The sequence below is a fragment of the Oncorhynchus masou genome, chromosome 22, assembly GCF_036934945.1.
Source record: "Oncorhynchus masou masou isolate Uvic2021 chromosome 22, UVic_Omas_1.1, whole genome shotgun sequence".
Lineage (NCBI taxonomy): Eukaryota > Metazoa > Chordata > Actinopteri > Salmoniformes > Salmonidae > Oncorhynchus > Oncorhynchus masou.
In genome coordinates this window covers 316,449-331,371 of record NC_088233.1, presented here as the reverse complement: position 1 = coordinate 331,371, position 14,923 = coordinate 316,449, and the positions used below count along the sequence as shown (strand labels likewise).

Genomic DNA, 14,923 nt, shown 5'->3' with positions numbered 1-14,923 from the left:
TGGTGGGCATCCTATAGGTCCCAGTTCATGGTGGGGGTCCAATAGGTCACAGTCCATGGTGGGTGTCCTATAGGTCCCAGTCCATGGTGGGCGTCCTATAGGTCCCAGTTCATGGTGGGCGTCCTATAGCTCCCAGCTCATGGTGGGCGTCCTATAGGTCCCAGTCCATGGTGGGGGTCCAATAGGTCACAGTCCATGGTGGGTGTCCTATAGGTCCCAGTCCATGGTGGGCGTCCTATAGCTCCCAGCTCATGGTGGGCGTCCTATAACTCCCAGCTCATGGTGGGCGTCCTATAGGTCCCAGTTCATGGTGGGCGTCCTATAGCTCCCAGCTCATGGTGGGCGTCCTATAGCTCCCAGCTCATGGTGGGCGTCCTATAGGTCCCAGTTCATGGTGGGCGTCCTATAGGTCCCAGCTCATGGTGGGCGTCCTATAGCTCCCAGCTCATGGTGGGCGTCCTATAGGTCCCAGTTCATGGTGGGCGTCCTATAGGTCCCAGTTCATGGTGGGCGTCCTATAGGTCCCAGTTCATGGTGGGCGTCCTATAGGTCCCAGTTCATGGTGGGCGTCCTATAGGTCCCAGTTCATGGTGGGCGTCCTATAGGTCCCAGTCCATGGTGGGCGTCCTATAGGTCCCAGTCCATGGTGGGCGTCCTATAGGTCCCAGTTCATGGTGGGGGTCCTATAGGTCCCAGTTCATGGTGGGCGTCCTATAGGTCCCAGTTCATGGTGGGCGTCCTATAGGTCCCAGTTCATGGTGGGCGTCCTATAGCTCCCAGCTCATGGTGGGCGTCCTATAGGTCCCAGTTCATGGTGGGGGTCCAATAGGTCACAGTCCATGGTGGGTGTCCTATAGGTCCCAGTCCATGGTGGGCGTCCTATAGCTCCCAGCTCATGGTGGGCGTCCTATAGGTCCCAGTTCATGGTGGGCGTCCTATAGGTCCCAGTTCATGGTGGGCGTCCTATAGCTCCCAGCTCATGGTTGGTTTCTTTCCGGTCCCAGTTCATGGTGGGCGTCCAATAGGTCCCAGTTCATGGTGGGCGTCCTATAGCTCCCAGCTCATGGTGGGCGTCCTATAGGTCCCAGTCCATGGTGGGCGTCCTATAGGTCCCAGTTCATGGTGGGCGTCCTATAGGTCCCAGTTCATGGTGGGCGTCCTATAGGTCCCAGCTCATGGTGGGCGTCCTATAGGTCCCAGTTCATGGTGGGCGTCCTATAGCTCCCAGCTCATGGTTGGTTTCTTTCAGGTCCCAGTCCATGGTGGGCGTCCTATAGGTCCCAGTTCATGGTGGGCGTCCTATAGGTCCCAGTCCATGGTGGGCGTCCTATAGGTCCCAGTTCATGGTGGGCGTCCTATAGGTCCCAGTTCATGGTGGGTGTCTTTTAGGTTCTAGTTAATGTTGCTGGAACTTTCCGTGGAAACCCTCATGAGTGTCTTTCTGAACCCCTTCTAAAACCCCACCGGTTTTGTTTGTCGGTGACACTGTTAGTTCCCCTTTCTGTTAAAGTGACATTATTTGGTTTCTTGCTGGGAGACATAAGAAAATGGAATTATTCTGCCCAATAAACAAACAGTTTTGAACAGTGGAATCTCAAAGCTAAAAAACTCTAAAATCTGTGGAACAAGTGTCAACTTTTCTAAATTCAGTACTGTTTTTAAAATGTAAGGATTGGTTTACATTTATAAAGTAACCTTTCTCTGGCAACGCAGCCTTTACTTTTTGATGTCCCATTACGTTGCTCCATCTGGGGTGTCTGATTTGTCTCTATTTCAGTCCAATACCCAGCTGCATCTGACGAGTCAGTGTGGTGTATCAGAAATTATTATGCATCAAAATCCTTGAGAAAATTGTAAAATTATGTTACAGTGAATACGTTTACATGCACACTAATAATTCGATATTGAACTGATTATGGCAGTAGGCAGATTATGCAATAGTAATGGAAACACCTTACTCTGCTTACCTTAATCTGGTTTAAGGTCAAAATCGAAGTAAGCCTATTCTTCGTACGGTGCATGCACTGGAGGAATGCTCTGCTGTAGCCACTGCTGCTGTTGGAATAGTTGAGCTACTAGTACCAGCCTTTCGTTCATATCACACTGTGTTGTAGTCCGGCATCTGATTCTGCCTGGCCATGAGTTGTTGGAAATCCATGCTCTCGTTTGGTGATGCATCATTCCCTCACATGGAAAGATTCCTGGCGGGCCTCACAAATTACTTATATCAATGAAAAAAAATAAAACAATCAATAGCCGCTTGTCTCCTTTGCTGTATATTACTAGGCTTGTAAGAATAGCTAGCTACTAAGCTATCCGTTATTCCACAAAAGTTGGGTCGCTGACGTTAGCCAACTATGCTTTGGTAGCTAGTTAGCTAACATTACGCAAGCTAACATTTGTTTTAGTCAAAACAGCAATGTTCCATTTCTTACTCTTACAACTCAAATCCATGTAACATGATCATGTTAGCTACGTTTGTTAACTAGCTAGCTTGCTTGTGAGTAACGTTAGTTATTGACTATTAGATGTAGTAATGGATCTTAGCTAACTTCTTTTGCTAGCAATATCTGCTAATGTTTACTCAAAGCATGTGTGGACCAACTGGCAGGTGTCCTGTCCCACAGTACACATAATACTGCTCTAAATGTCCTGTCCCACAGTACACATAATACTGCTCTAAATGTCCTCCTGTCCCACAGTACACATAATACTGCTCTAAATGTCCTCATGTCCCACAGTACACATAATACTGCTCTAAATGTCCTCCTGTCCCACAGCACATATAATACTGCTCTAAATGTCCCCCTGTCCCACAGTACACATAATACTGCTCTAAATGTCCTACATGTCCCACAGTACACATAATACTGCTCTAAATGTCCTCCTGTCCCACAGTACATATAACACTGCTCTAAATGTCCTCCTGTCCCACAGTACACATAATATTGCTCTAAATGTCCTCCTGTCCCACAGTACACATAATATTGCTCTAAATGTCCTCCTGTCCCACAGTACACATAATATTGCTCTAAATGTCCTCCTGTCCCACAGTACACATAATACTGCTCTAAATGATCTCCTGTCCCACAGTACACATAATACTGCTCTAAATGTCCTCCTGTCCCACAGTACACATAATACTGCTCTAAATGTCCTGTCCCACAGTACACATAATACTGCTCTAAATGTCCTCCTGTCCCACAGTACACATAATACTGCTCTAAATGTCCTCCTGTCCCATAGTACATATAACACTGCTCTAAATGTCCTCCTGTCCCACAGTACACATAATACTGCTCTAAATGTCCTCCTGTCCCACAGTACACATAATACTGCTCTAAATGTCCTCATGTCCCACAGTACACATAATACTGCTCTAAATGTCCTCCTGTCCCACAGCACATATAATACTGCTCTAAATGTCCCCCTGTCCCACAGTACACATAATACTGCTCTAAATGTCCTACATGTCCCACAGTACACATAATACTGCTCTAAATGTCCTCCTGTCCCACAGTACATATAACACTGCTCTAAATGTCCTCCTGTCCCACAGTACACATAATACTGCTCTAAATGTCCTGTCCCACAGTACACATAATACTGCTCTAAATGTCCTCCTGTCCCACAGTACACATAATACTGCTCTAAATGTCCTCCTGTCCCATAGTACATATAACACTGCTCTAAATGTCCTCCTGTCCCACAGTACACATAATATTGCTCTAAATGTCCTACATGTCCCACAGTACACATAATACTGCTCTAAATGTCCTGTCCCACAGTACACATAATACTGCTCTAAATTATCTCCTGTCCCACAGTACATATAATACTGCTCTAAATGTCCTGTCCCATAGTACACATAATAGTGCTCTAAATGTCCTCCTGTCCCATAGTACACATAATATTGCTCTAAATGTCCTCCTGTCCCACAGTACATATAATACTGCTCTAAATGATCTCCTGTCCCACAGTACATATAATACTGCTCTAAATGATCTCCTGTCCCACAGTACACATAATACTGCTCTAAATGTCCTCCTGTCCCACAGTACACATAATACTGCTCTAAATGTCCTGTCCCACAGTACACATAATACTGCTCTAAATGTCCTCCTGTCCCACAGTACATATAATACTGCTCTAAATGATCTCCTGTCCCATAGTACACATAATATTGCTCTAAATGTCCTCCTGTCCCACAGTACACATAATACTGCTCTAAATGTCCTCATGTCCCACAGTACACATAATACTGCTCTAAATGTCCTCCTGTCCCACAGTACACATAATACTGCTCTAAATTATCTACTGTCCCACAGTACACATAATACTGCTCTAAATTATTTCCTGTCCCACAGTACACATAATACTGCTCTAAATGTCCTGTCCCACAGTACACATAATACTGCTCTAAATGTCCTCCTGTCCCACAGTACACATAATACTGCTCTAAATGTCCTGTCCCACAGTACACATAATACTGCTCTAAATGTCCTCCTGTCCCACAGTACACATAATACTGCTCTAAATTATCTACTGTCCCACAGTACACATAATACTGCTCTAAATGTCCTGTCCCACAGTACACATAATACTGCTCTAAATGTCCTCCTGTCCCACAGTACACATAATACTGCTCTAAATTATTTCCTGTCCCACAGTACACATAATACTGCTCTAAATGTCCTGTCCCACAGTACATATAATACTGCTCTAAATGTCCTCCTGTCCCACAGTACACATAATACTGCTCTAAATGTCCTGTCCCACAGTACACATAATACTGCTCTAAATGTCCTGTCCCACAGTACACATAATACTGCTCTAAATGTCCTCCTGTCCCACAGTACACATAATACTGCTCTAAATGTCCTCCTGTCCCACAGTACACATAATACTGCTCTAAATGTCCTGTCCCACAGTACACATAATACTGCTCTAAATGTCCTCCTGTCCCACAGTACATATAATACTGCTTTAAATGTCCTGTCCCACAGTACATACAATACTGCTCTAAATGTCCTCCTGTCCCACAGTACACATAATACTGCTCTAAATGTCCTCCTGTCCCACAGTACACATAATACTGCTCTAAATGTCCTCCTGTCCCACAGTACACATAATACTGCTCTAAATGTCTTGTCCCACAGTACACATAATACTGCTCTAAATGTCCTCCTGTCCCACAGTACATATAATACTGCTCTAAATGTCCTGTCCCACAGTACATATAATACTGCTCTAAATGTCCTCCTGTCCCACAGTACACATAATACTGCTCTAAATGTCCTCCTGTCCCACAGTACACATAATACTGCTCTAAATGTCCTCCTGTCCCACAGTACATATAATACTGCTCTAAATGTCCTGTCCCACAGTACATATAATACTGCTCTAAATGTCCTCCTGTCCCACAGTACACATAATACTGCTCTAAATGTCCTCCTGTCCCACAGTACACATAATACTGCTCTAAATGTCCAGTCCCACAGTACACATAATACTGCTCTAAATGTCCTCCTGTCCCACAGTACACATAATACTGCTCTAAATGTCCTCCTGTCCCACAGTACATATAATACTGCTCTAAATGTCCTCCTGTCCCACAGTACACATAATACTGCTCTAAATGTCCTCCTGTCCCACAGTACACATAACACTGCTCTAAATGTCCTGTCCCACAGTACACATAATAGTGCTCTAAATGTCCTCCTGTCCCACAGTACACATAATACTGCTCTAAATGTCCTCCTGTCCCACAGTACACATAATACTGCTCTAAATGTCCTCCTGTCCCACAGTACACATAATACTGCTCTAAGTGTCCTGTCCCACAGTACACATAATACTGCTCTAAATGTCCTGTCCCACAGTACACATAATACTGCTCTAAGTGTCCTGTCCCACAGTACACATAATACTGCTCTAAATGTCCTGTCCCACAGTACACATAATATTGCTCTAAATGTCCTGTCCCACAGTACACATAATACTGCTCTAAGTGTCCTGTCCCACAGTACACATAATACTGCTCTAAGTGTCCTGTCCCACAGTACACATAATACTGCTCTAAATGTCCTGTCCCACAGTACACATAATATTGCTCTAAATGTCCTCCTGTCCCACAGTACACATAATACTGCTCTAAATGTCCTGTCCCACTGGGCCTACTGACTACAGCAACACCACTGGGCCTACTGACTACAGCAACACCAATAGGCCTACTGACTACAGCAACACCACTGGGCCTACTGACTACAGCAACACCACTGGGCCTACTGACTACAGCAACACCACTGGGCCTACTGACTACAGCAACACCACTGGGCCTACTGACTACAGCAACACCACTAGGCCTACTGACTACAGCAACACCACTAGGCCTACTGACTACAGCAACACCACTAGGCCTACTGACTACAGCAACACCAATAGGCCTACTGACTACAGCAACACCAATAGGCCTACTGACTACAGCAACACCACTGGGCCTACTGACTACAGCAACACCACTGGGCCTACTGACTACAGCAACACCACTAGGCCTACTGACTACAGCAACACCACTGGGCCTACTGACTACAGCAACACCACTGGGCCTACTGACTACAGCAACACCACTAGGCCTACTGACTACAGCAACACCACTGGGCCTACTGACTACAGCAACACCACTGGGCCTACTGACTACAGCAACACCACTAGGCCTACTGACTACAGCAACACCACTGGGCCTACTGACTACAGCAACACCACTGGGCCTACTGACTACAGCAACACCACTGGGCCTACTGACTACAGCAACACCACTAGGCCTACTGACTACAGCAACACCACTGGGCCTACTGACTACAGCAACACCACTAGGTCTACTGACTACAGCAACACCAATAGGCCTACTGACTACAGCAACACCACTGGGCCTACTGACTACAGCAACACCACTGGGCCTACTGACTACAGCAACACCACTAGGCCTACTGACTACAGCAACACCACTAGGCCTACTGACTACAGCAACACCACTGGGCCTACTGACTACAGCAACACCACTGGGCCTACTGACTACAGCAACACCACTGGGCCTACTGACTACAGCAACACCACTAGGTCTACTGACTACAGCAACACCACTGGGCCTACTGACTACAGCAACACCACTGGGCCTACTGACTACAGCAACACCACTGGGCCTACTGACTACAGCAACACCACTGGGCCTACTGACTACAGCAACACCACTGGGCCTACTGACTACAGCAACACCAATAGGCCTACTGACTACAGCAACACCACTGGGCCTACTGACTACAGCAACACCACTGGGCCTACTGACTACAGCAACACCAATAGGCCTACTGACTACAGCAACACCACTGGGCCTACTGACTACAGCAACACCACTAGGCCTACTGACTACAGCAACACCAATAGGCCTACTGACTACAGCAACACCACTGGGCCTACTGACTACAGCAACACCAATAGGCCTACTGACTACAGCAACACCACTGGGCCTACTGACTACAGCAACACCACTGGGCCTACTGACTACAGCAACACCACTGGGCCTACTGACTACAGCAACACCACTGGGCCTACTGACTACAGCAACACCACTAGGCCTACTGACTACAGCAACACCACTGGGCCTACTGACTACAGCAACACCACTGGGCCTACTGACTACAGCAACACCACTGGGCCTACTGACTACAGCAACACCACTAGGCCTACTGACTACAGCAACACCACTGGGCCTACTGACTACAGCAACACCACTAGGCCTACTGACTACAGCAACACCACTGGGCCTACTGACTACAGCAACACCACTAGGCCTACTGACTTCAGCAACACCACTGGGCCTACTGACTACAGCAACACCACTAGGCCTACTGACTACAGCAACACCACTGGGCCTACTGACTACAGCAACACCACTAGGCCTACTGACTACAGCAACACCACTGGGCCTACTGACTACAGCAACACCACTGGGCCTACTGACTACAGCAACACCACTGGGCCTACTGACTACAGCAACACCACTGGGCCTACTGACTACAGCAACACCACTGGGCCTACTGACTACAGCAACACCACTGGGCCTACTGACTACAGCAACACCACTGGGCCTACTGACTACAGCAACACCACTGGGCCTACTGACTACAGCAACACCACTGGGCCTACTGACTACAGCAACACCACTGGGCCTACTGACTACAGCAACACCACTAGGTCTACTGACTACAGCAACACCACTGGGCCTACTGACTACAGCAACACCACTGGGCCTACTGACTACAGCAACACCACTGGGCCTACTGACTACCAGACGTATTAGACAGACAACAGGTGGCAGCCCCAGCCGGTCAACAGGCATAGCTAACTGAGCTACTGATGAAATCCAACACCACTTACTGCCAATGAGGAGATGGCTTTGACCAAATTCACACCCATTTTACTCACCCAGAAAAATAATGGATTACAAATAAACCCGACATGGAAATGTTGTGTCCTGTTCAAACCTTATTGGCACCATCACGGACAGTATCAGGAAGACAGTGCTATAAGGGATCCTTGGGATGTCTCTACCCTAAAAGCAAGTTGAGTAATTAGCTAGATTGTAGATTAAGAAATTGATTAGCAGTTGTGAGAGGAGAATAAACATGTATTACATAATCCACGTATCAGTTGACAGGCAGCATGTTACAACATTCCTATGGTCTGTCCTATCATTGTTAATTGTCAGCATGTTGCCTGGTTACAACATTCCTATGGTCTGTTAGCTGATGCCTGTCCTATCATTGTTAATTGTCAGCATGTTGCCTGGTTACAACATTCCTATGGTCTGTTAGCTGATGACTGTCCTATCATTGTTAATTGTCAGCATGTTGCCTGGTTACAACATTCCTATGGTCTGTTAGCTGATGACTGTCCTATCATTGTTAATTGTCAGCATGTTGCCTGGTTACAACATTCCTATGGTCTGTTAGCTGATGACTGTCCTATCATTGTTAATTGTCAGCATGTTGCCTGGTTACAACATTCCTATGGTCTGTTAGCTGATGACTGTCCTATCATTGTTAATTGTCAGCATGTTGCCTGGTTACAACATTCCTATGGTCTGTTAGCTGACGACTGTCCTATCATTGTTAATTGTCATCATGTTGCCTGGTTACATTATTATTGTCTGTCAGCTGAATGCAAATGGCTGTCCTATCATTGTTAATTATCATCATGTTGCCTGGTAACATTATTATTGTCTGTTAGAAAGTCCATTTGCATTCAGCTATCATTGTTAATTATCATCAGTTGTTTCCTTGATGATGTAGAACACATAACTAGAGAGTGGGCCAGACATTCAAATAAAAACAACTTTTAATCATTGTATTCGAAAGTGCAACGGCAAACATACAGTATTTATATTGGTCATTTGTTTTGGACAAACAAATGTGATATACAAAACAGAACATTGCTTGTATTCAAAAGTGCAACAGCAAACATAATTATACAGGTGATTAAAAACAACCCTTATTATATTTAAAAATACAACTGCAAAACTGTTATTCATTACCACAGTAAAAAATATTTATATAATCTGCTGCTCCAAAATTCTGTCTTGTGCTCCTTACTTTGTGGTACCAATGAAGAAAAGTTCATTTAAAGCGGTATATTGTGTGTCCTGGTGACACACAACCAGCCATGTTTCAGATACCCTGATACTCATGTCTGCAGTGACCCACAAACAGAGGCTCTGCCTGGATACCGCGCCTGGAGAGAGAGGGAGGAGAAGAGATGGAAAGGGAGGGAGGAGAGAGGGAGGAGAAGAGATGGAAAGGGAGAGAGGAGAGAGGGAGGAGAAGAGATGGAAAGGGAGAGAGGAGAGAGGGAGGAGAAGAGATGGAAAGGGAGAGAGGAGAGAGGGAGGAGAAGAGATGGAAAGGGAGAGAAGAGAGAGGGAGGAGAAGAGATGGAAAGGGAGAGAGGAGAGAGGGAGGAGAAGAGATGGAAAGGGAGAGAGGAGAGAGGGAGGAGAAGAGATGGAAAGGGAGAGAGGAGAGAGGGAGGAGAAGAGATGGAAAGGGAGAGAAGAGAGAGGGAGGAGAAGAGATGGAAAGGGAGAGAGGAGAGAGGGAGGAGAAGAGATGGAAAGGGAGAGAGGAGAGAGGGAGGAGAAGATATGGAAAGGGAGAGAGGAGAGAGGGAGGAGAAGAGATGGAAAGGGAGAGAGGAGAGAGGGAGGAGAAGAGATGGAAAGGGAGAGAGGAGAAGAGATGGAAAGGGAGAGAGGAGAAGAGATGGAAAGGGAGAGAGGTGAGAGGGAGGAGAAGAGATGGAAAGGGAGATTTAGTTGCCTTAATGACTATTACAAAACAGCTAGTACTGTATTGTGTCTGTATGGCTAAACACATTTGATAAACATCTTGTGTAGCCTACTTTGATTAACATCTTACTTTACTCAAAGTAACGTAACCCCGAAACAGTGTCTGGGCAGAGGAGACTACGGCTGCAGTCAAGTCAAAGTAGACAGCCCTAAACCCTCAGCCCTTGAATTACTTTTTAAATCATCCCATCTGAGTGTACCTTAAAATGGCCCTTTCCCAAGCTAGGGAGAATGCTGATCAGAGATGCAAAACTCTTGAAGTTGAGCTTAAAAACAAGCAACCTAAAGCTATTGATGTACCTAGCAGGCTAATGTAGCTAGCTAGCACTCCTGTCAGGTAGCTAGATACAGTTACCTATAGCTGGCTAGCTAGTTTTATAATTAGGTCACTTATTCCAATACATTTCAGAATTCCCCAAAATATGTTTATGAAGCTAGCTATGTTTTAATGACACCTCAATACGAGACTAAGCCAATTTGAGTGTGATTCCCATTTGACAATGCTAAAATCAATGTCCTCTATATATATTTTTTAGCATATAAATTTGCTAAAAATATGTAATATGTGAGTCAATATATAATTTTGACTCACATATCAAAAATGTAGCCATGTTGATTAAATTTGACACTTCCACCAGCGTTCGACACGTGACTACAGTTTGCATTGAACCCACAAGTGATCAAAGTTATTCACTCGCTCCCTCAAGCTAAATCGAGGGCCTGCAGAGGCAACGTTAGTGAATTAGATCTCCACTTAAGATGGCAATCAAACTGCATCCAGTTTTCATAGGGAAAGTGGCTAGAGTGAGGCCCGAGAGGGTAAGTAACACTGAAACATGCATGAGAGCATCAGCTGTTCTGGACAACTCTGATCACACTCTCTGCAGCCGATATGAGTAATCTTTAAACAGGTAAACATTCACAAGGCCGATGGGCCAGACGGATTACCAGGACATGTACTTAGTATGCGTTGACCAATTGGCAGTGTCTTCACTGACATTTTCAACCTCTCCCTGTCTGAGTCTGTAATACCAACATGTTTCAAGCAGACCGCCCTAGTATTGTGCCCAAGAACACTAAGGTAACCTGCCTAAATTGACTACGGACCCGTAGCACTCACGTCTGTAGCCATGAAAAGCTTTGAAACACTGGTCATGGCTCACATCAATACCATCATCCCAGAAACCCTAGACCCACTCCAATTTGCATACCGCACCAACAGATCCACAGATGATGCAATCTCAATTGCACTCCACACTGCCCTTTCTCACCTGGACAAAAGGAACGCCTATGTGAGAATGCTATTCATTGACAACAGCGCAGCGTTCAACACCATAGTGCCCTGGGACTAAACACCCCCCTCTGCAACAGGATCCTGGACTTCCTGACAGGCCGCCCCCAGGTGGTAAGGGTAGGTAACAACGCATCTGCCACACTGAACCTCAAAACGGGGGCCCCTCATGGGTGCGTGCTCAGTCTGCTCCTGTACTCACTGTTCACTCATAACTGCACGGCCAGGCATGACTCCAACACCATCATTAAGTTTTCTGATGACACAACAGTGGTAGGCCTGATCACCAACAACGACGAGACAGTCTATATGGAGGAGGTTAGAGACGTGTGGTGCAAGGACAACAACCTCTCCCTCAATGTGATCAAGACTAAGGAGTTGATTGTGGACTACAGGAAAAGGAGGACCAAGCACACCCCCATTCTCATCGACGGGGCTATAAGTGGAACAGGTTGAGAGCTTCAATTTCCTTGGTGTCCACATTACCAACAAACTAACTTGGTCCAAGAACACCAAGACAGTCGTGAAGAGGGTACGACAAAAAGCTCTACCCCCCTCAGGAGACTGAAAAGATTTGGCATGGGTCCTCAGATCCTCAAAAGGTTTACAGCTGCACCATCAAGAGAATCCTGATGGGTTGCATCACTGCCTGGTATGGCAACTGCTCGGCAGTAACGACTCTCCTCTCTAGCCCAATTAGCTAGCATGATGAATAACGCCTCTCCTCTCTAGCCCAATTAGCTAGCATGATGAATAACGACCCTCCTCGCTAGCCCAGTTAGCTAGCATGATGAATAACCACTCTTCTCTCCAGCCCAGGTAGCTAGCATGATGAATAACGCTTCTCCTCACTAGCCCAGGTAGCTAGCATGATGAATAACGACTCTCCTCTCTAGCCCAGGTAACTAGCATGATGAATAACGCCTCTCCTCTCTAGCCCAGGTAGCTAGCATGATGAATAACGCCTCTCCTCTCTAGCCCAGGTAACTAGCATGATGAATAACGCCTCTCCTCTCTAGCCCAGGTAGCTAGCATGATGAATAACGCCTCTCCTCTCTAGCCCAGGTAACTAGCATGATGAATAACGCCTCTCCTCTCTAGCCCAGTTAGCTAGCATGATGAATAACGACTCTCCTCTCTAGCCCAGGTAGCTAGCATGATGAATAACGCCTCTCCTCTCTAGCCCAGGTAGCTAGCATGATGAATAACGACTCTCCTCTCTAGCCCAGTTAGCTAGCATGATGAATAACCACTCTTCTCTCTAGCCCAGGTAGCTAGCATGATGAATAACGCCTCTTCTCTCTAGCCCAGGTAGCTAGCATGATGAATAACGCCTCTCCTCTCTAGCCCAGGTAACTAGCATGATGAATAACGCCTCTCCTCTCTAGCCCAGGTAGCTAGCATGATGAATAACGCCTCTCCTCGCTAGCCCAGTTAGCTAGCATGATGAATAACCACTCTTCTCTCTAGCCCAGTTAGCTAGCATGATGAATAACGTCTCTCCTCTCTAGCCCAGGTAGCTAGCATGATGAATAACGTCTCTCCTCTCTAGCCCAGGTAGCTAGCATGATGAATAACGCATCTCCTCTCTAGCCCAGGTAGCTAGCATGATGAATAACGTCTCTCCTCTCTAGCCCAGTTAGCTAGCATGATGAATAACCACTCTTCTCTCTAGCCCAGGTAGCTAGCATGATGAATAACGCCTCTTCTCTCTAGCCCAGGTAGCTAGCATGATGAATAACCACTCTTCTCTCTAGCCCAGGTAGCTAGCATGATGAATAACGCCTCTCCTCGCTAGCCCAGTTAGCTAGCATGATGAATAACCACTCTTCTCTCTAGCCCAGTTAGCTAGCATGATGAATAACGTCTCTCCTCTCTAGCCCAGGTAGCTAGCATGATGAATAACGTCTCTCCTCTCTAGCCCAGGTAGCTAGCATGATGAATAACGCCTCTCCTCTCTAGCCCAGTGTTAGGAAAATGATGATTAAATGACTGAAAAAATAATTTTAAATGAAACTGTAACTAAGTAAACTTATACTCTGTTTTATTATATCTGATTAACAATATGAGTTCATAAGAAGGGATTGTGTGACATGGACAAGGAGTAATTAAAGTTAATGAACACCATTCCAACTAGGCAGAAACGAATGGGTTGTGGATTAAGTAAGCAGATAAGGTAGTTAACCTACGATTGAACCAACAAAACTTAGCTCTGGGTGTTTTAGATAAGACAGTGAGTGCATTCCTAGGTTTTCTGTTAATTAGAACTGTCAGCTAAGTGGTGATCGATAATGTTGAGGGGTCAAAAGTTAATTCAGTTGTGTTGTGTGTCCTGTGTATGTGCTAGTGGGTCAGAATGAACCTTTAAAGTTCCCTTTGTCCCGGTCTGGAGGAGGGGATTCTGTTAAGGAATGAAATGACTTCATGTTACTGTATATAAACTGTCGCTCGTGGTAACGTGGCAGTGCGCTCAGAGAATAAATTCTGTTACCTATTATTGAAAAGACTGATCTCCATCTATTTTATGCAAACAAGAATCTTACAAATTCTCATAAAATAGATTAAGGGAATTCAATGAATGAATACATATTGGTATAATTAAATTACAGTAACACCCAGGTAGCTAGCATGATGAATAACGACTCATCTCTAGCCCAGGTAGCTAGCATGATGAATAACGCCTCTCCTCTCTAGCCCAGGTAGCGAGCATGATGAATAACGACTCTCCTCTCTAGCCCAATTAGCTAGCATGATGAATAACGCCTCTCCTCTCTAGCCCAATTAGCTAGCATGATGAATAACGCCTCTCCTCTCTAGCCCAGGTATCTAGCATGATGAATAACGCCTCTCCTCTCTAGCCCAGGTAGCGAGCATGATGAATAACGCCTCTCCTCTCTAGCCCAGGTAGCGAGCATGATGAATAACGACTCTCCTCTCTAGCCCAATTAGCTAGCATGATGAATAACGCCTCTTCTCTCTAGCCCAGGTAGCTAGCATGATGAATAACGCCTCTTCTCTCTAGCCCAGGTAGCTAGCATGATGAATAACGCCTCTCCTCTCTAGCCCAGGTAACTAGCATGATGAATAACGCCTCTCCTCTCTAGCCCAGGTAGCTAGCATGATGAATAACGCCTCTCCTCTCTAGCCCAGGTAGTGAGCATGATGAATAACGACTCTCCTCTCTAGCCCAATTAGCTAGCATGATGAATAACGTCTCTTCTCTCTAGCCC

The 14,923-nt window shown here is 45.9% G+C and overlaps 1 protein-coding gene across 1 annotated transcript in view; it reads right to left on the bottom strand.

The window, feature by feature from the left end:
* Positions 1-9,378: 9,378 nt before the first annotated feature.
* Positions 9,379-14,923, bottom strand: part of LOC135508869 (beta-hexosaminidase subunit alpha-like) — a 98,616-nt gene continuing 93,071 nt past the window's right edge. The window contains exon 14 of the mRNA XM_064929072.1: positions 9,379-9,789. Within this exon, the coding sequence (XP_064785144.1) occupies positions 9,726-9,789 (64 nt within the window). The 3' untranslated portion in view covers positions 9,379-9,725. The remainder of the gene's footprint in view (positions 9,790-14,923) is intronic.